General features: G+C 34.9%; 1 protein-coding gene across 3 annotated transcripts in view; it reads right to left on the reverse strand.

Annotated features, from left to right (window-relative positions):
* Positions 1 to 26,952, reverse strand: part of COMMD10 (COMM domain containing 10) — a 163,210-nt gene that overhangs the window by 130,691 nt on the left and 5,567 nt on the right. For 2 of the 3 annotated variants that reach the window (XM_087429910.1, XM_004420288.3), the window contains exons 3-5: positions 23,626 to 23,736; positions 21,533 to 21,688; positions 4,328 to 4,438 (exon numbers count right to left, since the gene is read on the reverse strand). In XM_087429910.1, coding sequence (XP_087286036.1) covers positions 4,328 to 4,438; positions 21,533 to 21,688; positions 23,626 to 23,736 — 378 coding nt within the window. The remainder of the gene's footprint in view (positions 1 to 4,327; positions 4,439 to 21,532; positions 21,689 to 23,625; positions 23,737 to 26,952) is intronic. The other variant, XM_087429909.1, reaches the window with a different exon arrangement.

The raw sequence follows: 26,952 nt of genomic DNA on the forward strand, positions 1-26,952 counted from the left end.
GAGAAAGAGACCAGTACAACAATGTTATCTAACATGATAGCAATTAAAACTTCACTGCAGACTACACTTTTCATGTGTGTGTTGGAAGTGAATGAGAAAAAAGAGATTCTTAGAAACCATACTCTTCAGTGAAGTCCACTGAAGTTTTCAGCTCTGTAGCTCAAAAGTAAATACCATCAAAACATTCTATCACAATTTGCACTGACTCTAATCCTCTCAGAATTATTTTAATATATGTATATTTTCAGGATAACTACCCTGTAAAATATACACTTAAAAGAATTTTACCTAATGCTTCCAGTTTTAAACAAATGCGAATTTCATAAGTATGACAACTTTGTACTTCATGGTACTTTGCATTATAAACTAACCAGCGATAACTTTTAATCTTCGCCTTTTTTTTTTTTCTGGTTAGGAAGATCAGCTCTGAGCTAACATCCATGCCAATCCTCCTCTTTTGCTGAGGAAGACTTGCCCTGGGCTAACATCTGTGCCCATCTTCCTCCACTTTATATGGGACGCCACCACAGCATGGCCTGACAAGCGGTGCGTCGGTGCGCGCCCGGGATCTGAACCCCGGCCGCCAGCAGCAGAGCGCGCGCACTTAACCGCTATGCCACAGGGCCAGCCCCTAATCTTCCTTTTAATAAAAACTCTCCCTGGGGCCCGGTGGTATAGCGGTTAAGTTCATGTGCTCCGCTTATGCAGCCTGGGGTTCTCTGGTTTGGATCCTGGGCGCAGACCTAGGCACTGCTCATCAAGCCATGCTGAGGCAGCGTCCCACATAGAGCAACTAGAAGCATGTAAAACTACGACATACAACTATCTACTGGGGTTTTGGAGAGAAAAAAAGAAAAAAGGAGGAAGACTGGCAACAGATGCTACCTCAGGGCCAATCTTACTCAAAAAACACCAAAAAACAAAAAACCTCTCCCTTCCTTTAACAATGTTCGTTTTTAAAATGCTCCATGCTTCTGTTCCTTTTACCTAATACCCCAACCTGTCAAGAATTCCCAAATTCTCATTTCAGAAAAGAGCAAATGTTGGGGGAAAAGTAGTGTGTGGTCCTTAATAACAAGAGTTACACAAAAATTAACATCAAAGAACCAGATGTAATAAACATACAAAGAACAGAATACCAGTTCATAAAAACAGGGAGAATGTAAACCAAAGAAAAAGTAAAAGTGCCAGGCAGTAGTTCACTGAGGGGAACAGAGGTGTGGTAGTTAACTGTTCCTTTACAGCTAGGGCACACCACATCACTTGGAGATAGCATGTTTCTGTCCAAGTTGACAGTGGTTATACACTCCACAGCACGTCTATTGTTTAGGAGATATAAGAAATAGGGACCAAATCCACACAACGCTCTAGGGGAGATGGGCAACACAGACAAAAAGGTTCACTGAAGTCTACATACAAAATGAAAATATCCTTTGCATTTGTGTGCTGCTGCTCTTCTTCCCAAGTATCTGTTTCTTACCAAACATGGTTCTCTAGCTCTGTAAGTTATAAGGGTACCAACCAAATGTTCATTCAAAACTTCAAAATAGCAACACAAAGAAAAATATAAATATACTCAAGACTATATCTCAAATGAGTTGGATCTCACATCTGTATAGATTTCCTGAATAATATGAATTAAAAACATGATTCTTTTACCAGAAGCATTACTCATCTATTCCTACTGCCTAAAAATATAACAGACATGTAGACATATTTTGAAGACATAATAAAGGAGCTGTGAGGACTCAAGCATCCCAAAGTCAAGCATTGCCAAAGTCATGAGGCTTAAAGTATACCCAATATATGGTCAAAACACCACCCTTCCAACCTATAAATTGCATTTAACTACTCAGACTTAACATACGGTAGCCACGAGAAATACAACACAGAAGGTATCTAGCTACTTGGAGAATGTATGTATGTACATACGTACATGTGTATTTTAACTCATGGAATAGTCCCAGTCTACACCAGTGAGTTCCAGATTATTATCCTAAACCTAAAGGAATGCCTTCCTTAGTTCATAGGAGGAAAAAAAGGACCTTCCAGGCTGTCCTTTTCCTCTCCAATCCCCAATAAGCATAAATATGAAAAATATGACCAAGAAATGAAAGGGAGGAAGAATGCAAGGAAAAGGAAAAGAAAAGGTTAATTTCACCAGGAAATAAATTTAGTGACAGCTTTGGTTTAAAACAAAGAGATTTATTTATTCACTAGCCCAAAAAGTTTCACTGATGATGATGATGGAGATGGTAGCAGCCAGCGCTTACTGAGTATTTACCATAATAGTAGGCATTGGACTAAGCACTTTACATACACTACATATTTAATCTTCATAAAAACCCTGTGAGATAGATAATATTATCCCCATTCTACAGATGAAAAAACGGACAGTCATAAAGATTAAGTAACTCACCCAAGGTTACACTGCTACTAAAATGCAGAGCATATACAATACACCAGTCAGTTTGACTTTTTTTGGTGAGGAAGATTGGCCCTGAGTTAACATCTGTTGCCCATATTCCTCTTTTTGCTTAAGGAAGATTAGCCCTGAGCTAACATCTGTGGCAATCTTCCTCTATCTTGTAGGTGGGATGCCACCACAGCATGGCTTGATGAGTGGTGCATAGGTCCCCACCTGGGATCCAGGCCTGTGAACCCCAGGCCGCTAAGCAGAGTGGGCGAACTTAACCGCTATGCAACCAAGCTGGCCCCCCAGTCAGTTAGACTTTTAATCACTAAGTTTATATTATTTTCTGGTGAAAATGTGTGAAATGAAATGATACTTTTGAAATACTGTAACAAATTAATACATTATATATAATAAGACCCAACACAATTGCCTAAAATTTTGGTGACATGTAACCTGGGCTAGGCACTGGTCCCAGTTCTTAAGAAAGACAGAAACATGCATGAAACCTAAGTGCCCATCAAGGGACGAATGGATAAAGAAGATGTGGTATATATACAGAATGGAATACTACTCAGCCATAAGAAACGATGAAATCCAGCCATTTGGGACAACATGGATGGACATTGAGGGTATTATGCAAAGTGACATAAGTCAGAGGGAGAAGGTCAAATACCGTATGATTTCCTTCATTAAGTAGTAGATAATAACAACAATAAACAAACACATAGAGACAGAGATTGGATTGGTGGTTACCAGAGGGGAAGGGGGGAGGGAGGAGGCAAAAGGGATCATTTGGCACATGTGTGTGGTGATGGGTTGTAATTAGTATTTTGGTGGTGAACATGATGTAATCTATGCAGAAACAGAAGTATAATGATGTACACCTGAAATTTATACAATGTTATAAACCAATGTTACTGCAATAAACAAAAAATTAAAAAAAAAAGAAAGAGAAAATCTTGGAATCAAAAAAAAAAATGTGCATGATATAATAAACAGTAAAAGTGCTAACAAAGAAGTAATAATATCCCCATCCTTTAATGTCCACTATAAATAATAACATTTCTTCCATTATTCTCTGATTATATCCAATCATAGTAATTTCTCCTTCCTCAGATCTTCTTACCTCATTCTCACTTCTATTTTATTTGTCTTGAAAGGAGACCAAGTCTCATTTATTTATGGGGAAAAAAGGTCACTCCCTCTTCTCTATCTTAAAAAGATAATTACAATTAAAAAATATAATAAATATCTCTCATTGGTATCTGAAATATTTATTTCAATATATCCTACAGTAAGAAAAACTATTTCATAACAACTCTTCAATCTTTGATAACATGTTCAGATTTTCTGAAATTAATATTAAAGGAGAAATCACCATGCAGTATAAAACTTATCTAAAATTCTATTTTGCAAGAGCTGGGATTTAAACACATGAACACACATACTACACACACATAAACACAACTCAGGTCATCTTCATATTCCAAGCACTGGCTGGACAACAAGATTCCCTCTACCATATGAATACAAGTTAAAACACAAAACACCAAGGAATAGCCACAAATATGTAAAACATAAAATCATAATTTTATATGGCTACTTCCAATTGTTTCCATTGCAAAATTTAAGACAACATAATGAAATGTTCTTGCAAGAAAGGCACCTTGAAAAGACAAGCTATTTCTTCAAATAAATAACAAAGTGATATGTAAATCTGACATAAAACCTGTCAAAAATAAAGATATGTCAACTTGTTAATCCTTGTTTAATTTTAATTGAATTATGTTTAAGTTTTCAATCCAAAGAGCAAAGACCCTGTTAACAGTAAACAATATCAAGTAAACAAAGATCAAGTAAACAAGATCAAGTAAACAAAATACATCATTTCACTGGAATACCATTTCTTACCTTCGAATCTTCATTGCTCACTCCTAGCTGTAACACAGCTTGAGGAGATTTTAGTTTTGCTTGAGCAGAGTGAGCCATCTGAAGGTTAAGCTGCCATCCGACTGTCTCTAGCTATAAAAAACAAATGCGGATTGGAATCAGATCATACAGAAGGGAGAAAACAGTCAACTTTGAACAAATCTCCACTCAGCAGAAATGAACATGGATAGCCTGGACTTCGTGGAGAGCCAGTTCCAGGCAGGGCTCCACTAACCTGCATACTCTATGGATTCTCCCTTTGGGCTCATTAGATTGGCCTCATGCCATGCCTGTCAAATCCAACAGTAAAACTGGTCTTTAAATACACTCTATTCTAAAAATAAAAGTTCTAAGACCAAGCGATGAAGAACACTAAAAAAGTCAATGGTTTCTAAATAGTAAATTACTATTTTAAAATAGTATATTTTAAAGCCAAAGATTTTTAAATAGTTATAAATTTTAACTAGTAAATAGCATATATTGGTGATAAGCACTTAAATGACTTTCCATTATCTTTCAAAACTCTTCTGCATCAGGTAGAACACGGGTAAGACTTTTTTGTTGTTGTTGTTAATTTAGAGGGAAATGGAAGTACCCAGATGGTAAGAGGTTCACAAGTTTAGACACAGTTAGTGAGACTGGAATAGAGCCAGGCAAAGAAGTGATACCTACTTGTGAGCAGGTGTTTAGATTATCATGCTTTTCCAAAGTACTCTAACTTGCTGTGGTTCCCAGTTATGACAGAAACTAATTAGAACATCGCCTTTGAATTTATTAATTAACACAACAGCAAAATTTAATCAGGTAAGGCAAAAAAACAGTAAAGAGACTAAACCAGTTTTTTTCTTTTAAAATATTAAGCAGCATAAATGTGGCTTTTTTGAACTTTACAGATTATTGGTTTCTCGAACCTCTGAATTATGAGTATAAAATTTTAGATTTAATTGCCAGTAAATCTCAAGTATCAATATTTAGGGAAGTTTTGTGAAATGCAATTGTCATATGCATCTGACAACATGACTCTTAATAACTGATTTAGTAAAACTACCTTAGCTACACTGGTAAGAATGGCAGCCTCATAACAATTTTTACTTAACCAGAATACTAATTGCTAACTTGAAAGACTGTTTTAACAGCTAGAATCACAGCAGTGACTCAAAGCCAAATCAGAAAGCAAGCAATGAAAAGTACTATCTATTCGAGAGACAATGTGATGAGAAAATAAAGATACAGTTCTGTTCTTTCTGGGACTAAACCTTCTAGAGGTTATGGGTAAAAAAGGGGAAGATGTTGCAGAGACAATCCATAATACTGGAAGTAAAAAATCAATTTAATGGTGCATGTTAAGTAATGATCCTTAATGTATTGATCTTTAACGCTGATTATAGTAAGCATAGTCCCTAATACCAGCCCACCACTATTTTCAACAGTCACATGCAATAGACCCTCCAATAAAACAGGAAAAGACAAGTCATAACCACTCTCATATATCCAAGCGTTTTAATACACATCACTGTCAATTGAAAAGCACTTTCTGGGTATTCTTATGGACCCAAAAGACACTGTTTTGATCTCATTTAATGGATTGATCCTATTCCTGTCCTTTAAGTACTTAAAATAAACGATGAAGATAATATTAAGTGAATAAATTAAAACATACCCCCACTGTGGTCAGGCCTGTGCATAAATTAACGCATGCTTAGTCACTGCATAGAGGTGGTGTGGGAGAATTAAAAAGAGCCCTGAACTTCAAGCTTATGCTTTGGTTCATGCTTAAGCTGTCACTCACTAGCTACATGACCCTGGGTAAGTCACAGTCTTTCAAGATCTCAATTTCTTCATATAAAACGATAAATCTACCTTAATTATCTACTTTTCTGAGCTTTTGGTAATATCAAATAAGAAAATGCATATTCAAAGTGTTTTGGAAACTGCAAAGCATTATAAATACAAGGTATTTTGGTCACCTAAAGTTTTCTGTAGTATCTTTTAAATATAATAGGCACTCTATCTGTTGAAATGTAATGTAAAGAATACTCACAAGGAAAGGTAATTTTAAAAAGAGTCATGATTAAAAAGAGTGTGTGAGTCGGCTTTCTTAAATGCCAGAGCCTTTGCTATTGAATTTTGTGATTTAAAAATATTTGTCCCATACCCACATGAAAGAGTAATTTAAAAAGCAAATAAAATTGCTAAGCTTATATGTAGGAATATGCACAAACGCACACCCACACATAAAATTTCATAGAAAATGATCAGTAGTCAGAAACCTTAAATGAAGAGGAAATAGAGAAAGAATAACTAGAATTATAAAAAAAATATACAGTTACACAGAGCAATAAAAAAACAAAACAAATAAACTCTTCAGTGAAACTAGGAGACAAAGAAAACCAAAACTACTTAAGATAGGTACTCTTATTAGCTCCATTTTACAGATTAAAAATGTAAAATGTAAACAATTGGTGAATTGGAGTAGAGCATATGGAGGCTCCTTATGTTATTCCAACTTTTCCCTAAGTTTGAAATTATATCAAAATCAAAAGTTACAAGAAATTGCGCGAGCCCGGTGGCGTAGTTAAATTCGCACGCTCCACTTCAGCAGCCAGGGGTTCACAGGTTCGGATCCCCGGCGTGGACCTACGCACCACTTATCAAGCCATGCTGTGGCATCCCACATATAAAGTAGAGGAAGATGGGCATGGATGTTAGCCCAGGGCCAGTCTTCCTCAGCAAAAAGAGGAGGCTTGGCAACAACGTTAGCTCAGTGCTAATCTTCCTCACACACACAAAAAAACATTATAAGAAATTGATTCAAGTAAGAATCATTAATGGATACTAAATCTAAGTAGAGAACGTCTAATTTGAAACACACAGTCACAAAGTATCAACCCACAATTGCTTTCTAGGAAAAAGGTAATTATGCAGTGGAAAAAACAAACAACTTTGTAACCAAGAGATCAAAATTAACATCACCAAAAAGTGGCAAATGGATATGTGCCTCTAGGTGTGATATCCTGTGAGGACCATATCACTACTTACTAGCCTTCTACCCAGAATGTCATAACCCAAATTTGATCATGAAGAAACAATAGAAAAACAAAAATAAGACAAAATTCCCTTGCCAAGGTGAAAATCTCCTAGTATACTATTTAATTATTCCTCTAACTGAGAAACAAATATGATAGTCATCAATATTTTAATTACACAGTAAAAAACAAAGTCTAGTGTAGAATTTTGACTTAAGTTAGCTACTCTACATTTGCTTCTGTTTAAAATAAAATTCTGTCCTGTGTATTTCAGACATTTGTACATTAAAATACCAGGACCATTTTAATATAGTTTGTTTTATTTCATATTCAAATTTAAATCTGAGGGTCCTTATATCTTAATCAGCATCCTAGATTTAAAAGTCACCAAGATAACATAAAACACAAGGAAAATGAGCCACTAATATTTTTAATGTTTTTTAACCCATGCCAAAACTGTTTAAATGATTGTTCTGAGGCATCTCACTTATATTACTTCTTATCTGACAATGTTACTAAGATGTCATTCAAAATACAATGACTTCATTCTCCCTTTAATGTCCATGTAACAACTTCAACATAAGCTTAAATTCTCATAATTGCTTTGCAAACCACACTTCCAAGCACATGCAAAATGAGCCAAAATTACAGTAATATTAACTCTTTTACATTGAAAAAAAAAACATAAAGTTATCAGCAAATTTTAACTAGTGGCTCTCTAAAACAGCAGCCACTGTTTGGACCATATTACCCAGTAAGAAATACTATTTATGTTGCAAAATGATATACATATATAAGTTCCGCAAAACAATTTTTTTTTTTTGGTGAGGAAAATTGGCTCAGCGCTAACATCTGTTGCCAATCCTCCTCTTTTTGCTGAGGAAGATCAGCCCTGAGCTAACATCTGTGCCTATGTTTCTCCATTTTGCACGTGGGATGCCACCACACATGGCTTGATAAGCGGTGCCTAGGCCTGTGCCCAGGATTCGAACCCACAAACCCCAGGCCACCAAAGAGAAATGCACAAACCTAATCACTACGCCACCGGGCCAGCCCAACAATTTTTATCCATAGTAATGTTCTTTAATAATCTCTTAATATGTTTCATTTTTAAAATGCTATTTTAAAACTCTCTAAATTGATTTCATTACCCACTAAACCACTACTAGATAAGGCTATCTACAATTAGAAAAATACTTCTCAGAAATACTGAATGAGTTTTAGGAACTATGTGTGTGGAGATTCATGAAACAATTATTATTTATTATATAACAAATCATGAAAATGCATAAGATTAGAGCTCTAACTGCCAAAACAGAAAATACTATTTATATTCTATTGGTATAATCCACCATTTTATAACTGGAAAATACCATAAGCAGAAATTCCATATATGTATGGCTCATTAGAGAAACTATACACCACTATTTACTCTTATGAAATATAAAACTTACGAAGTTGATTAAACGTTTAATACAAGAAGAACACGAACCTACCAATTTTCAGGGCTTAGCTAAATACTCTACAAATTTTGTCTTAAATCACCTCTCGACTTAATGATGTTTTCCTATAAAATCTACTGATTAATTATATGAAATTCTCAACTTAAAAAACTGCCTTCTGGTGCCAAGGAGTGTGCACCTAAAAACACCAATCTTTCCACAAACAACATCTATAAACTCTCAACAAAATACAAAAAACAACTATACATAGAACAAAAGCACATAGGTTTTGGAGAATCAAAACATAATGTAATGTTAACAACCAATGGGTCGAACAATAAATCAAAAGAAAAATAAAAAATACCTTGAGACAAATGAAAATGGAAGTACGACATACCAAAACTTATGAGATGCGGCAAAAACAGTTCTAAGAGGTACGTTATGGTGATAAATGCCTATATCAAAAAACAAGATTTTAAATAAACAACCTAACTTCATACCTCAAGAAACTAAAAAAAGAAGAACAAACAAAGCCCAAATTTAGCTGAAAGAAGGAAATAACAAAGATCAGAGTGGAAAAAAATGAAATAGAGACTAAAAAGATGATAGAAAAGATCAATGAAACTAAGAGCTGGTTTTTTGAAACGATAAACAAAATTGACAAACTTTTAGCTAGACTCACCAGAAAAAAAGAGAGAGAACACAAATAATAAAATCAGAAATGAAAGAGGAGACATTACAACTGATACCACAGAAATACAAATGATCATAAGAGACTACTATGAACAGTTATATGCCAACAAATTGAACAACCTAGAAGAAATGGAATAATTCCTAGAAACACACAACCTACCAAGACTGAGTCATGAAGAAATAGAATATCTGAACATACCAATTACTAGTAAGGAAATTGAATCAGTAATAAAAACCTCCCAACAAACAAAAGTTCAGGACCAGATGGCTTCATTGGTGAATTCTACCAAAGATTTAAAGAAAAATTAATACCAATCCTTCTCAAACTCTTCCAAAAAACAGAAGAGGAGGGAACACTTCCAAACTCATTTTACAAGGCCACCATTACCCTGATGACAAAACTAGACAAGGATGCCACAAGAAAAGAAAATTACAGGCCAATATCCCTGGATAAACATAGATGCAAAAATCCTCAACAAAATATTAGCAAACTGAATTCAACAATACATTAAATGGATCATACACCATGATCAAGTGGGGTTTACCCCAGGGATGCAAGGATGGTTCAATGTCCACAAATCAATCAATGTGATATAACACATTAACAAAATAAAGGGGCATGGGGTGGACATGAAAGGGAAGTGGATGCTTGTTGTGTTAAGACTGATATCTATGCATATAGTAACAAGAAGACCACATATATAAAATGCTGGAAATTGAAGATTTATCTTAATGCCAAGGTATAGGTATTACTTGTTTTTAGCCATTGGATGGTGAAACTTTATTATTTTTTGAGTTTTAGATATTCCTCTGGTTACGACAACAGTAGGGAACCACTGCATCCCTGCTATTAAATTCCTTGGTAATTTAATCACCATTTGTAATGTTATTCTGTTTGCAAATTTGTTCTAAGTTCCAGACAACTAGATTGTTTAGAATGAAACTTAGTAAATTGGGCACTGCCAGCTTGAAAATAAGGAATAAAATTTGGGATCTCCTGGAGGGCCTCCAAATGACAGACTGTTTAAAATTTTGCTGATTTGATTAATAACCTGTTTGAGCTGATTATAAGTACCTTCTTCATATTCTACAGCATTTTCTTTCCAAAGGACAAAAGGTGAAAAATTGCCGTCTGTGTGCCCTTATTGTTGACTGATATATAGAATGTTTCCAATGAAATACTCCTAAAATGGTGGTATCATCTTGTGTCCTTTGGCAAACTCTGAAGAAATAAATCTCCATACATTATAATGGAAATAATGGAAACTTCTCTATTTTAGACAAATGTAAAATTACTCTGAACCTATTATTTTAAACAAAGATTAAATTACGTATACACATGCCATTATTGAGGGATCATAAGTATGACCTCTTATACATTCATAAATTGATTTTCCCAGCTGGTATTACTTTCTTGGTGATACAAGTTTATAATGAGAAATGCTTCAAAAAGCTAACCTTATTAAGGGGATTACACTGAATTGAAAAATGCCCTTCTCTCCTGTGTCAAAGATTTAGAAAAAGTTCTTATCTCATGCTTCATTCTATATGTATAATTTTAGGAAACAAAATATGGAAAAGCCAACTAGAATCATAGGGACCTTGTAGAGGAGTAGGTTTGCTTACTTACACCTAAGAATGAGGTATAAATATGAATTTAGCAAATTTTCCATAATTATTTACATTTATTAATCTTCTTTCTTCTCTTCCTCATGCTCCTCCCCTTTTAAATGAATTGGCCTTTTGAGATGATTATAGATTTACATGCACTTGTAAGAAATAATACAGAGAGTTCCTATACACCCTTTACCAAGTATTCTCCAATGGTAACGTCTTACATAACTATAGTACAAGATCACAACCAGGACATTGAGAAAAAGCCTGGTGCTTTCAGGATACTAATGATTCCCATCTTTATATAAATTCCATTATGTTTATGAAACCTACACTCTTATCATCCTAGTTTTCTATTCATTTTTAAATAACAATGGCAAAACGATATAAAGACTGACCCTTGCAAATGGAGGAAAAAAACAAAAACAGAGTTACCATTCATTAACTGAGATAGAAAAACTACAGGAAGAGTTTCAAGAGGAATGATCAAAGATTGGTTTATTTTTTTTAATGCTAAATTTGAGATGCCTATTAGACATCCAATGAAATTATCAAGTAGGTAGGCCCAGGCTAGAGAAAAAAATTTTATTATAAAATAGTATTTAAACTCTGACGCCTAGATGCGATTGCCAGGGAAGTACAAAAGAAAAGAGAAGAGGACCAGGGACTGAGTCCCGGCACAATGCAAAATTTAGAGGTTGTGGAAGTGAGGAGAAAGCAGCAAATGCAACTAAAAGCAGCAGCCAGAAAGGAGAAAAACCAGAAGAGTATGGACCTGACTTTTATACTTTCTTAGATGCTGGAGACAGAAAAATGAATAAAATTACAATCTCTGCCCCAAAAGCTCCAAGTCTGGTGATGAGGACAAAACTGTACAAAAACTATCTTGATATAACGTGCCATCATGTATGTAGAAAATCCTAGTTAATCTGCAAAAAAAGCTACTAAACTAATGGGTAATTTTAGGAAAGTTATGGCACACAAGATTAATATGAAAAATCAATAGTATTTCAATATACCAGAGACAAACAACTGGAAAATAGCAAAAATGCAATTCCATTTATAGTAGCAATCAAAATCATGCAAATGCGTAGTGTCTTAGTTTGTTCAGGCTGCTATAATAAAATACCATAGATTGAGTGGCTTAATAAAAACAACTATTTATTTCTCACAGTTCTGGAGGCTAGAAGTCAGAGATCAGGGTACCAGCAAGGTAGGGTGAGGGCCCTCTTCCAGGTTACAGACTTCTCTTTGTATCCTCACATGGTGGAAGGGGGCAAGGGAGCTCTCTCAGGCCTCTTTTATAAGGGCACTAATCCCATTCATGAGGGTTCTGCCCTCATGACCTAATTACCTCCCAAAGGCCCCACCTTCTAATACCTTCACCTTGGGCATTAGATTTCAAATATGAATTTGGGGGAAACACAAACATTCAGTCTATAGCATAGGGATAACTTTAACAAAATTTGTGCAAATCCTGGTCATTGAAAAACTATAAACATTACTGGAATAAATTAAAGAAGATATCATAAACAGAGAGATATACCATGTTCATGAATTTAAAGGCTCAATATGGTTAAGATGTCAATTCTTCCAAAAGTGATCTATAGATTTAGAGCAATTCAATTAAATTCTCAGCAGGCATTTTTTATAGAAACTGACAAGCCGATTTTAAAATTTAAATGGAAATGCAAATGACCTAAAAGAGCCAAAGCAATTTTTTAAAAAATCTGGAAGCACTATACTACTTAACTTCAAGATTTATTATAAAGCTACAGCAATATGGACAATGTGGCATTGGCAAAAGGATAGACATATAGACCCATCAATTGACTTCTGACAAAGGTGCCAAGGTAAACAATGCTGGAACAACTGGACATCTATATAGAAACGAACAACAACCCCTACCTAACACCAAACACAAAAATAAACTCAAAATGGATCACAGACCTAAAAGTAAGTGCTAAAACCATCAAACTTCTAGAAGAAAACAAGAAAACCTTTGTGATCTATTACCTATTAGCATATATCACATAGGTGCAAATAGATAAACTTCTTGAATCAATATTGGAGTTATCCTGCACCCAAGTGACTGCCTATCTCCACAAAGCACAATGCACAAATCATACTGCACAGGGCTACCCATTAGGCAGTCTCCAGAAGACATCAAAGATCCAAAAGTGACTGAACCAATGCCCTTCTTTAATGTTGCTGTTACACCAAATCATAGTAAAAGGTACAAATACTTTATTACAAATTCACAACTTAGGGATATTCCCTAACCTATACCTTCAAGTTTAGATGCCACAAAAGTCAACCTAGTCTCATTGCCAGGGTGGGATGGAACTTAATTATACTCCTTGACCCATAGACTTCACCAAAATATCTAGTCATGGTCTTCATATCCAAGTTGTAAGGTTTTGAAGGAAAACATCAATGAATCATCCTTCAAAATGTTTGCCACCTCTGCATACCAAGAATATATGAGGATAATAGTACAAGTTGGAGGACACTGAAATGTCATTCAACTAATGTTCTCACAATTGGCAACACTCTGAAAAAGTACATTAACTCTATTTAGCAAGTGCACATCTTTGAATACTATGACATAAGAGTTATTTTGCTAACATTAATTTGTTAATGGTTCTGGTTTTAGCCAATAATTCATGAAGCAGAGAATACACTTCTGTTTCCAATAAGACTGATTAAGGATCTCTTAGATCTAAAGCTCTTTAAATTGATTGCTGCAGATATCAATTTAAAGAGCTTGATATCTGTTGCTGCAACAGTTAATGATATCACTTTTTGTTCCTGGGGAATTTCCATTTCAAGCTAAAGCAATTCTATATTTCTACTTTTAAAGAGGAAAAAATGTAAATAATTGAATCTAGTATTCCAGCAAAACTCAAGAGTCATGAAATAAATGAACCACAAAAGGCTTCAAGTACAACGAAACTGAGAACACAAAAGAACACTAGGAAATACAAAATATAATCCATACCCACTACTCTTTAGTGTTCTTTTCTCCACCAGTAAATACAAATATCCCTCTTTATAAGAAAACCTACTAGACTGAACTTCAAAATAGCACAATATGTAAAGCAGGGATATTGTGCATTTATTCATTCAACAACTATTTATTGAGAACCACTCTCTCTCAAGGGCCATTGAAAATAGTGAACAAAACAGACAAAAATTCCTGCCCGTGTGGAGTTTACAGTTTAGTAGTAGAGACAGACAATAAAAAAATAAACCAGTAAAATACATACTGGGCCAAATAAGAATAAATGTTGTGGAGAAAAATGAAGTAAGAAAGTACCGTAGAGGAGGGGGCACTTGTCACTATGATGATCAGGGCAAGATTCACCGATCAATGTGACATTTGAACACAGAGCTGAAGAAGATAAGGAAGCCAGCCACATGAACAACCAGGAGGAGAGCTTTTGAGGTAAAGAGATTACAGGTATCCAAACTGAGCCAAGTGGAGGGCATTGAGACGTGAAGGTCAACAAGATAGGTAGTAGACTGAGGGGGGTTATAGATCATGTACAGCCTTAAGGCAATTGTAAAAACTTTGCCTTCCATTATAAGCAACATGGAAAGCCTTTGGTGGATTTGGAGCAGAGGAGGGTAGAATAAGACACATAATTTAAAAGAATCCCTTTTAGAGATCCTAATCTGGAAATGGTAGGAATTAGTTTACATCACATTAACCTTCTTGCAAATAAAAATTATAACCTCTAGACAAAATACTTAAAGACCAATAATTTGAAGGCATTGGAGAATGACTAAAAGCAGGCAGAAGGGGAATTTAACTCATAAAAGAAGGGAACCACACAAGATGAGAGATTCACATTTATATGACTTCTCGATACATGCAGCACAGGTTAGCTAAAACTCAAATACAAAGCCTCAGAGTTGGCTTGAGGGATCAGCAACCCCATTCCTAGATATTTACCCAAGGGAAATGAAAACATATGTCCACAAAAAGACTGGTACACAGATGTTCATAGCAGTCTTATTCATAACAGCCAGAAACTGTAAACAACCCAAATGCCCATCAAGAGGAGTATGGCTAAACAAATTGTGGTATTTTTGTACAATGGAATACTACTCAGCAACAAAAGAATTACTGATAAATCTACTAACAACATGAATGAATCCAAAAATAAATTATATTGAGAGATATTAGTCAGACACATTTATTTGAGTCCATTTATTTTAAGTCCAAGAACAGACAAAACCCATCTGTGGTGATGGAAAGTGAGGGTGAGGGTGAAGGGAACTGTAACTGGGCACTTGCCAGGTGATGAAAATTTTCTCTATTTTGTTATGGATAATGATTAAATGGGTGTATATAATTTCTGAAACTCATCAAACTGAACACTTAAAATCTCTGCATTTTACTACAGGTAAACTGTATTTCAATAAAAAGTAGCAAATAAATATAGCAGCATTTAAGCCTCACAAACATTTATATTTAGTCAATTCCAGCACATGGAAAAACTATGCCTTTCACCTGATTCATAACATACCAACAACTAAAGTAATAAAAGTGGCAGAAATTTGAGTTGTATGTGGATATAATTACAACAAAATACCTTTCTTATAAATGCAGATGATAATGTTAAGCATTTAAATCTTGAAGAAGTGCTCATATATGTATTCATAGTTATATATTGTGTTGCAAGATTTAGCTGCATCAAGCATGCTTTTTCTGTCCTCTTTATACTAAAGCCATTCATCCATCCTTAGAATTCCAAAAAGAAATGAAACAAGGATATTAAAGAAAATAATAAAGCAAAAGAACACAATAAGTTTTAAAAATGTCAAATCCAAATTTCTAATTTCTTATAAAAGCCAGATATTTAACAATTAATGAAGCAAACTATCAGTTGTACATTTAACAATAAAGTAAATCTTATTATAACACCTTAAAGAGGATTTTCTTAAGAATGCTATAGGACCATTATTTTTTTTTTTTCCTGAGCAAGATTCACACTGAGCTAACAACTGTTGCCAGTCTTCCTCTTTTTGCTTGAGGCAGATTTGCCCTGAGCTAACATCTGTGCTCATCTTCCTCTATTTTGCATATGGGATGCCGCCACAGCACAGCCGCCAACAAGTGGTGTAGGTCCACGCCTGGGATCCAAACCCCGGGCTGCCGAAGCGGAACTCGCCGAACTTAACCACAGGGCCAGCCTCTAGGACCATTATTATTTTAGGAACACTAGCCATCCATTTTTAAATTTAAGTTTCTCAAGTATCTGCAAGAAGATATGATGAAATTTCACTATATAATGAAATGAGTAGATATTATGAATAAATTTGCCATATTATTGGTAAAGTTAAGACCACTCTTAACAGAAGAAAATCACATTAAACACATTTTGAACATTTAAAACAGACATAACTGTCAAATTTATATTTAAAAATTCCCTAACAAACATATAAGTGCATTCTAAGAAAAAGAATCAGTGCATGTAGCCTTTAAAGAATAGGCTACTCAGAGTGCTTAAAATTTGCCTTACATATATTTCTCATAATCCTATCTATTCCTGAGGAACAGCGTTAACTTGAAAATGAAAAAATATTTTAGAAAAAATATTATATAAAAAGAACACAAATTCTTTTCCTTAAGGTCTCAGAAAAAAGATACATATGTCAATAATATTTGACATGTAAAGTTTTTTTGCGTGTATGAGGAAGATTGGCCCTGGGCTAACATCCGTGCCCATCTTCCTCTACTTTATATGGGACGTTGCCACAGCATGGCTTGACAAGCAGTGTGTCGGTCTGCACCCGGGATCCAAATCTGTGGACCCAGGGCCGCCAAAGTAGAGCACGCGAACTTAACCACTACACCACCGGGCCGGCCCCGACATGTAAGTTTTTACATTTAGTTTAGTAGGAATATATGTAAAGGAATTCTAAACAGAATTTCAGGCATAGGATTAAACATAGTATTCAAGTTCTGTCTGAAAGGGGATTCATAATTTAATAAATGTCATGACCACACAGGAAATATAACAAAAATCAAACAGAAAATCTTTTTAGAAAGACACTATTGACATAGTGAACACTGATAAAAGAGGAAGAATATAAATACAAAGTAGTGGTGACTTTTCAGTCTCAAGTCTCCAAAGAGGAAGGGTATTTAAAAAAAAAAATGAGATAGGATAAAATTTTAAAATACCTTCAATCATATCCTGCAAGAAGCTATCACTAAGATTAATTTTCAATCTGCCTCTCACTTATTAGATCTAAATAATAGAAGACAAAATAAGGTGTTTTTAAAAATTGAATTAAAAATAAGGACCTTTCGATTTATTAACTTATTATTTAAGTGAATCTGACTCTTTGAATTTAGAATTATTACACACAGACTTTCCACTGCAAGCACCACACAGACAGTTCACATGAGTGAGCCCCTAAATTACCATAAACAATAGTCAGTCATTATAAATACACCTTTTGTTCATTATGTACTAAGTCACAGTCATATATTTTTGTTACAACTTAAATGACACGATCTACTTTCATACATGGCTATTTTAGTCACCATATCCTAAATAGCAGAGCAAATAAGGAAGATAACATTATAGCTGCCGGAGGTAGCATGATATAAAAGGAACAAGGCTTAAGCGAGATAGATCTGATTCCTATCTCAGCTTCACCATGGACCACTTGGGTTAACACGGCAAAATTACACCTTATAAAGTTTTATATCCTTCCTTTTCAAAGATATGAAACGCACACACTTCTACGTAAACTACTCTGCATAACGCCTGACACAGAAAAGTTTTGCAGCTAACATCCAGGTGGTAGTATAGCATAATGGTTTAGGAGTGTGACTACTTGTGTCAGATCCCAATTCTGCCCCTTACTTAGCTGTATGACCATGGACTAATTATTTAATCTAAGCCTGAATTTTATTTTAAGTATAAACTAGAACTATTAATGGGTTTTACATGATATGAAGCACTTAGTAGAGTATTTGGCCTACGATAAACATAAGAAATGTTTGCTATTATTATATTATCTTAATTAACCATTCAAGGCATTAAAATAACGTATTAGCTATCCTCTCATATACTCTGAATTGGCAAAAGTTAATTCCAGCATTCTCAAGGGGCTAATGTACAATTAATCATGTTCTTCCAACTTCTTTTTTACATATTTTATATGACAACTGATTAAAACACTTCTTAGGGGGCCGGCCCCGTGGCTTGGCGGTTAAGTGCACGCGCTCCGCTACTGGCGGCCCGGGTTTGGATCCCGGGTGCGCACTGACGCACTGCTTCTCTGGCCACGCTGAGGCGGCATCCCACATACTGCAACCAGAAGGATGTGCAACTATGACATACAGCTATCTACTGGGGCTTTGGGAAAAAAAACGGAGGAGGATTTGCAATAGATGTTAGCTCAGACCTGGTCTTCCTCAGCAAAAAGAGGAGGATTAACATGGCTGTTAGCTCAGGGCTGATCTTCCTCACAAAAAAAAAAAAAAAAAACACTTCTTAAACAGAAGTTAATGTAATGGAACAATGCAACATAATATGGAGAAAAAATAATACTTTTAAAAAAGAAACAAACTATCATCCAGAACACATTGAAAAATGACTTTCTATTAGAAGCAGCAAAAGAAATATTTTTAACTGTACAAGTATACCGTACTTGTATAAATGCAAGAAAAAATTGGACCCTATAAAATAGAAGAAAATTATAAATAGAGAACAGGCACATATTAAAAAGCAAGTGGATTTTTTTTTTAATGGAGATAATTGAAAGAAGAATTTCAGGGACACAAAATGGAAAACCTAAAATCTGTACAGGATATAGGAAAAAGTAGAAACCAAAATGATGAAAAATGAAGCAGCGACGTGGAAGACACTTGAGAGCTCTTAGAATGCAGAGTTAAAAAAAAAAAAAGAAAAGGAGAGAGATGAACACAATAAAGGTGCATTTTCTAAAAACCTATAGCTAACATCCTAACTTACTGGTGAGAGACCAAATGCTTTCTCTCTAAAACTGGGAACAAGATAGGATGTTCGAACTTACCAATCCTATTCAATATCATATTAGAAGTCCTAGTCAGTGCAATAAGAAAAGAAAAACAAATGAATGGACTGGAAAGGAAGAAATAAAACTGTCTATTCGTGGACAGCATGACTGTCTACAAAGAAAATTACAAAGAATCCACAAAAAAAACCTGCTAAACTAATTAATGAGTTTATCAAGGTCATATAATACAAGGTCAATGTACAAAAATCAATTATGTTTCTATATACTATCAGTAAACAATTGGAAACCAAAATTTTTAAAACAGTACCATTTACAACAATTCCAAAAAAACTAAATACTTAGGTACAAATCCAACAAAATATGCACAGAATCTGTATGCTGAAAAATGAAAAACACCAATATAAGAGATCAAAGAGGACCTAAATAAATAGAGAGAGAAACTCAATGCTGTTAAGAAGCCATTTCTCTACAAAGTGATCTATAAATTTAACATAATCTCAATCAAAATCCCAGCAAGATTTTTTGTAGATATAGAAAAGCTGGTTTTCAGATTTATATGAAAAGGCAAAGAAACTAGTACAGCCAAAACAATTGCAAAAAAGAACAAAGTTAGCAGACTCACACTACCTGATTTTAAGACTTACTATAAAGCTCCAGTAATTAAAGCAGTGCTATATTGGCATAATGATATACAAAATAGACAGATCAATGGAACCAAATAGAATCCAGAAAAAGACGCACACAAATATGTCAAATGATCTTTGACAAAGGGGCAAAGGCAATTCGTGACAAAAGGATGTTTTCCACAAATTATGCTGGAACAAATGAACATGCATATGCAGAAAAAAATAACTTTGAGCTGCACCTTAACGCCTTACACAAAATTAACTCAAAATGGATCTTAGACCTAAACGTAAAACATAAACCTACACAACACTTAGAAGAATACAAAAGAGAAAATCTTTGTGACATTTCTACAAATTCTTAGACACAAAACCAAAAGCAGGAACAATAAAAGAAAAAAATTGTTAAATCAAACTTCATCAGAATTAAAAGCTTTTGCTCTGCAAAAGACACTGTTAAGAAAAAAAAAGAAAAGGGAAAGGAAAGGTACAGACTAGCAGAAAATATCAGCAAATCATATATCTGACAAAGAACTTCAACCTAGAATCTATAAAGAACTCACAAAACACCCTCTACACATTGTAACAACAATGACAAAAAAATCCCTACACATTTCTATATGCTGTGATTTACACCTGCAATTGTCCTTTATTTTACTATAATGGGACTTCTTTATTTTCCATAATGTGGAAATATAGTTAGGCAAAAGATATGAACAGACACTTCACCAAAGAAGGTATACAGATGGCAAGTAAGCACATAAAAAGATCACCAACATAATCTGTTATTAGGGAAATGCAAATTGAAAACACAAGATACCATTACAAACTTAATAGAATGGCTTTAATAAAAACAACTGACAATACCAAGTGCTGACAAGGATTTGGAGTTACTGGAATTCTCATATAATGACAGTGAAATGCAAAATAATACCAATCCTTCACAAATTCTTCCGGAAAACAGAAAAGGAGAGGAGAATACTTCCCAACTCATTTTAGGAGGCCAGTATTACCCTGATACCACCAAAGACATCATAAGAAAACTACAGACCAATACCTCTCATGAACACAGATGGAAAAATTTTTAACAAAATATTAGCAAATCAAATACAGCAACATACAAAAAGGATTATACACCATGACCAAGTGAGATTTATCCCAGGAATACAAAGTTGGCTGAAAATCTGAAAACCAATTATGTAATACAACATATTAATAGAAAAAAGGGCAAAATCCAAATGATCATCTTAACCTCCATTAAGAGTGACTAAAGGTTACTAAAGAGCTTTGTGACACTGCTGTTATTTTATATTTTTCTCAAAGTGTTCATTTTGTTCACTATTTGCTACTCAACAAATACTGACTACCTTTTGCATGCAAGGCATTCTGCTAGGCAGAATACACAGAATACAGAAACACAAAACACAAAAACGAATAATTATGTGATTCAGTAAAAATTATATTAAGTCTATACATATGTACACAGTTAAAAGAATAACCAACTCTGCCCAAGGGCTCAAGAAAAAAAAAGACTGTTTCATTTCTATTCTTAAGTTATAGAGGCATATTTTAAACTGGCAATTAAAATTGAATCCAATTGTGGTAGCAAATAGGTATAGAAATAATTTTATAGGACTATTGTTAATATACTTACTTTTGCCTGACCCTACATCTCTACAAATATTATCACTTTAAAAACACTTCAGGTATAAAATTTATGCCATACAATATTGAAAAATATCTTCAGGGTAGTATATCCTATACCTTGTGGGGAGCAAGAATCCTCTGCCTGAATTTTTCAACTGTCTCTTGACCCATAGAAGACCAAGCATTGACAAATGCTTCTGCTTTGTCTTGTGTAAGGCGAATGTTGTCTAACTGCTGCTGCAAAGCCGCTGGCTTCACGTTGTGATATACTGCCTATTAAAGAGAAAAAAAAAATTACACATATTCCTAATATTCACACAGAGACCTTGATCTATAAACAAATACAAAATTATTTTTAAATGATTTAAATCAAAAGAATATATCATATTTTTATAGCAGAAAGTTTTGATTATTTTACAAATAATATACACAACCAAGAGCTGGAAGATTCAGGATTAAATGGCCTAAATTATTCAGGCTAAACTTTTTCATTTTTGCCTGTGGTTTAAGTAATCCTAAACCTACTTAAATGAAAAATTTCTTCTTTGCTTTAGCTATGTAAATGGTACCCTAATTAAACTGTCATTTCCTTATTTCACTTAATTATTTCAAAGTGTACAATGGTTTTGTTTCTCAATTAACAAAATTTTTCCAAGAAGCACATTCTCAAAACTACTTTCATCTACCAATTTCCTAGGTAATATATAATTAAAAAATTATAAAAATTTTTAAGTGATATCTGTTCTATTTCTTACATTATTCTGGAACAATTTTCTCATAAACCCCATGCTGCTATGTCCTATCTGATTATCCTTTTCTTCTATTGAACAGTCACTAAGGATAAGCAGCACAGTCATCTTTATGATCTGTAATCTGTATAAGGCTGTGTGTAGTAGATACCTGGCCGCTGGTCCTCGTAACAGTATCTGTTGACTAGAATGCTCATGAAGCCACAAAACTATTTAAACTTTTATTTCACATTTATTTTATTCTATTTAATCAACCAAGAGGAATTTATTGAGAATATATTTTAAGCCCAGCAATGTGCTAGGTTTAGACAAGATGCACAAAAAATATGATCCCGGCCCCTACAAATTCAAAACCTAGTGAAGGAGACATAACTGACACACATGAAAAAATGAAAGACTAACAATGTGCTCTACTACGATAAGCCCAGGACAAAAGGAATCCAAATAAGAGGAAGACTGCAAGCATCAGGGGTCAAGGCTGCAGTGGGAGGAGACGTGACTTGAAGGGGAACTTAAACAATGAACTGAAGTTAGATGAAAAGAAGGGATGCAGAAGGGCAGTTGAGTAGGAAGAAATAGCAAGAGCAACCGTTCTTTGACAACTGCTTCTTTTCTAAATGTTTTATTTATCATCCTAGTCAAATAAATCTCCCAAAATCATCTATTAAATTTCTTAAATAAAATGTGTTCATGTTTTCGGGGCCAGCCTGGTTGCCTAGTGGTTAAGTTCAGTGCACTCTGTTTCAGTGGCCTGGGTTCAGTTCCTGGTCCTGGACCTACACCACTCATTGGCAGCCATGCTGTAGTGACGACCCACATACAAAATAGAGGAAGAGTGGCAACAGATGTTAGCTCAGGGCGAATCTACTTCAGAAAAAAAAAGTGCTCATTTTTTCGAATTATTATACCAAGTAACAATGAATTAAAATCTTTTATAACTGTCTCAAGTCAGTGAAGTCTTAATTCATATTGTCAAATACTTTACTTACACTACTCAACATTAAGATTGTTTTGTAGAACACAATACTGTTGAAAAAATCATACGAGCAAATTTTTTTTTTACTACATCAAAATTCTTGATTACAGTGGCATAGTGGTCAAGTTTGTGTGTTTCGCTTCGACAGCCCAGGGTTCGTGGGTCTGGATCCCAGGCATGGACCTGCACACCGTGGCTCATCAAGCCATGCTGCAGCGGCGTCCCACATATAAAAAAAGTAGAGAAAGATTGGCACAGATGTTAGCTCAGCGACAATCTTCCTCAAGAAAAAAGAGGATTGACAACAGATGTTAGCTCAGTGCCAATTTTCCTCACCAAAAAAAAATATATATATAAAAAATATATATATTCACAGCTTCCATCTGCACACTACATTTTTAACAAACAAAATGTTATAGATATCATAGCAATACAAACATATAGTAAACAAACCACTGTCACGAAGTTTGGGGCAATAAAAATACCTGTTCTAAAATGAATGATATTGTTTCAAGAACTAGGTGAAGATCTTGTTTCTCTAGAGAAAATGCGGCTTGAAGTTTTTCTTCCTCTTCTTCACTGAAACTGTTCTCAGCCTAAAACACAAAAGCAATCTACTAGCATACATGTAAGTATTCAAAATTCACTCAACAGAAGATTCATTTATTCATATATGGAATGAGAACGTGAAACAAAAAGTGAGGCCATGGTGAAAGAAACTGATGTGTTTGTAAATTTCAATATCTCAAAATCATAGTACAGTTCAATATCTGGATCTTGTCAAATAAAGCTTATTTTTAGAAAACAGTATTAAGTCCTATGATTTACAGGAGGTGGAAAATTACAGTAAATAGCATAACAAATGGACATTTAGAAAAAATACTAGAATACAAAACTAGAAGGTAAAAACCCCAAAATGTTAACAATAATTAATAGTAATTTCCATCTTCACTCACTCAAAAATATTTACTATCTATTATATGCTACGTAGACAGTTCATGTCCTCAGGTATACTATATTCTAGTTAGAAAGACATATCAAAACAAATAATTATTCAAATAATTTCTATTTGATGAGTTCTGCAAAAGTATGGGTTATTATAGGAGCACATATAAAGCAGGAAATTAAGTTTTTTTAATAATTTCAATATTTTCCAAAACTTACACATTACACAATTACTTTTTTTTTTTTTGAGGAAGATTGGCCCTAGGCTAACATCTGTTGCCAATCTTCCTCTTTTTCTTTTTTCTCCCCCAAGCCCCAGAACACAGCTGTATATCCTAGTTGTAGGTCCTTCTAGTTCTTCTAATGTGAGATGCCGCCTCAGCGAGGCTTGATGAGCAGTGAGTAGGTCCACGCCCAGCATCCAAACCAGCTAACCTCAGACCGCCCAAGCAGAATGTGCTAACTTAACTGTTATGCCATTGGGCCGGCCCCTACACAATTACTTTTATAAGCAATATATGAAAGAAAGAAAACAATTAGCCTACTAAGTATACCCTCTGGCTAGTCTCCTTTCTTTCATTTCCAATATAATCTCCTTGATCTAAAGATATTGGTTTATGAAGTATAAAAAATGTACACTATTAGACCAGCTTTTAAATAAAAATAAATACTTTATCCACACATACTAAAAACAACTTTCTCTACTGCTGCCTCTCCCCAATAGCAATATGGAGAAGTTTCAGAAGTTCCATAAGTCCCTGCCTTGACAGCTTAGGATGATGCACAAGTGTATAGTCGCTCAACTGAGGCAGCTTTAGAACTCTTAAACTGGGAAATTTTTGGAGGCTAGTCACCAGAACTCCCAGTGTCCACTACCTATGTTATGACTGAGAAAAATATGAACAAAATTTGAGCAAAATGTCAATCACTTACCTCAAGAGCACTGTTTTGATTTACAAGTTCCAGAATTTCTGTGACTACCATACATCTTCTTGAAATAATGAGCTACAGTGCCAGATTTTATCAATATGAGGAATATAATAACAGCATTACTTATGTATAATCACTGAACCACATGTTGCATTAAATTCAATGGATATTTACAATTTAACTTTCAAATCTGTTGAACTGATTCCTTTTAATATATACCAAATAAGCTGTTTTCACAAAATAAAAATAGTGACTGAGCATGTAGAAAAATAAACTTTAGTGTCCCCAATATACACAAGAAAGTAAGATTTTTTTAAAAAGACCGAGAGAAACAAAAGGAACATTCTCAAGATCTTCAAGGGCATTATATTAACAAAGTGGAGTGAAGGGAGACAAGGGAATATTTATCTCTCCCCACCCAATGGAACATCAGGCATGCAGCCTTAAAATAAGGTAGAGCTTAAGATATGTTAGCAGAACAGCAAATGGAGAATACAGCCATAAAACAAAGTTCCAAACACATATTCAACACCTTGCTCCAACAATGACCCTGTGTAGATAAATATTAAATCTAAGTCCCTCTATTTGCTTCCAAATAGCAGCAGTTTAACTTCTTTCTATCTACTGAAACCAAATTGATAACAAAGGCTACCTCTAGGGAAGTATGGCGGTTTTATTATGTCAGCAAATTCTTTAACACTCCTCCCTTCAAAAGATGGAGCCTAACCTCCTTTCCCTTGAAAGTGAGCCAAACCTAGTGACTTACTCCTAACAAGTAAAATATAGTGAAAGTGAAGCTATGTGATGTCCAAGGTTAGGTCATAAAAAGCACAGCACCTCCCCGTCTCTTGGATCACTTGCTCCGGAAGAAGCCCAACTCCATGTCTGGAGGAAAGGCCTGGGTGGCAAGGAACTGAGGCCTCCCACCAACTGCTGCCACCAGCTAGTCATATTGGAAGGAAATCTTCCAACCCCATTCAAACTTCCAGATAACAGCCCCAAACAACATCTTACAGCAACTTCATGAGAAACTCCAAGCCAGAACCACCCAGCCAAGCCACTCCTAAGTTCTTGACCTACAGGAATTGTGAGAGATAATAAATGTTTATTGTTGTTTTAAGCTGCGAAGTTTTGGGGTAATTGTAATTCAGCAATAGATAACTAATACAAGAGAGAATTAAGATGGAGGAGGGGCAAGAGTTAACCAAGGGGGCATTTCAGTTTGTCCATACTGTTTAAATTTTTTAAACAAAAGCTTATTCATAAATTATTTGTGAAATTTAAAATGTTATTAAAATGCTTAATTTAAGCACTCTGAGTATTTTGAATTATATGGGGCACAAAAAAGCAAATTAAAAAATCCATGCTGGGGCCAGCCTGGTGGCATAGCAGTTAAGTGCGTGCACTCTGGTGCTGTGGCCTGGGGTTTGCAGGTTCGGATCCCGGGCATGCACCGATGCACCGCGTGTCAAGCCATGCTGTGGCGGCGTCCCATATAAAGTAGAGGAAGATGGGCATGGATGTTAGCCCAGGGCCAATCTTCCTCAGCAAAAAAAGAGGAGGATTGCCAAGAGACGTTAGCTCAGGGCTGATCATCCTCACACATACAAAAAAAATCCCTTCTTTCAACTCCTCTTTATCTTTTTGGTTTTTTGTTTTTTTTGAAGAAGAATTACTTTTCTTAACATGAAAGATGAGGGAACTAATCTCAATTCCACATACACTTGAAATCAGGTCATATTCGTCAGAAAATTATAGAGGTCTTCTATTCTATGAAGATAGTATATTATCTAAATAATTATGAAGGCAATTAGGTTTAAAAAAGTCAGAGCCTGGATTTAGAAACAGAGAGGACTGTGGTCCAGAGTCCAAGCTCTGACTCACACACACAGTCACACACACACAGTGGAAGGACACATGGTACTAGTACTCTGCAT

This window comes from Ceratotherium simum, chromosome 4 (assembly GCF_057802395.1).
Source record: "Ceratotherium simum simum isolate JZ-2026a chromosome 4, ASM5780239v1, whole genome shotgun sequence".
Lineage (NCBI taxonomy): Eukaryota > Metazoa > Chordata > Mammalia > Perissodactyla > Rhinocerotidae > Ceratotherium > Ceratotherium simum.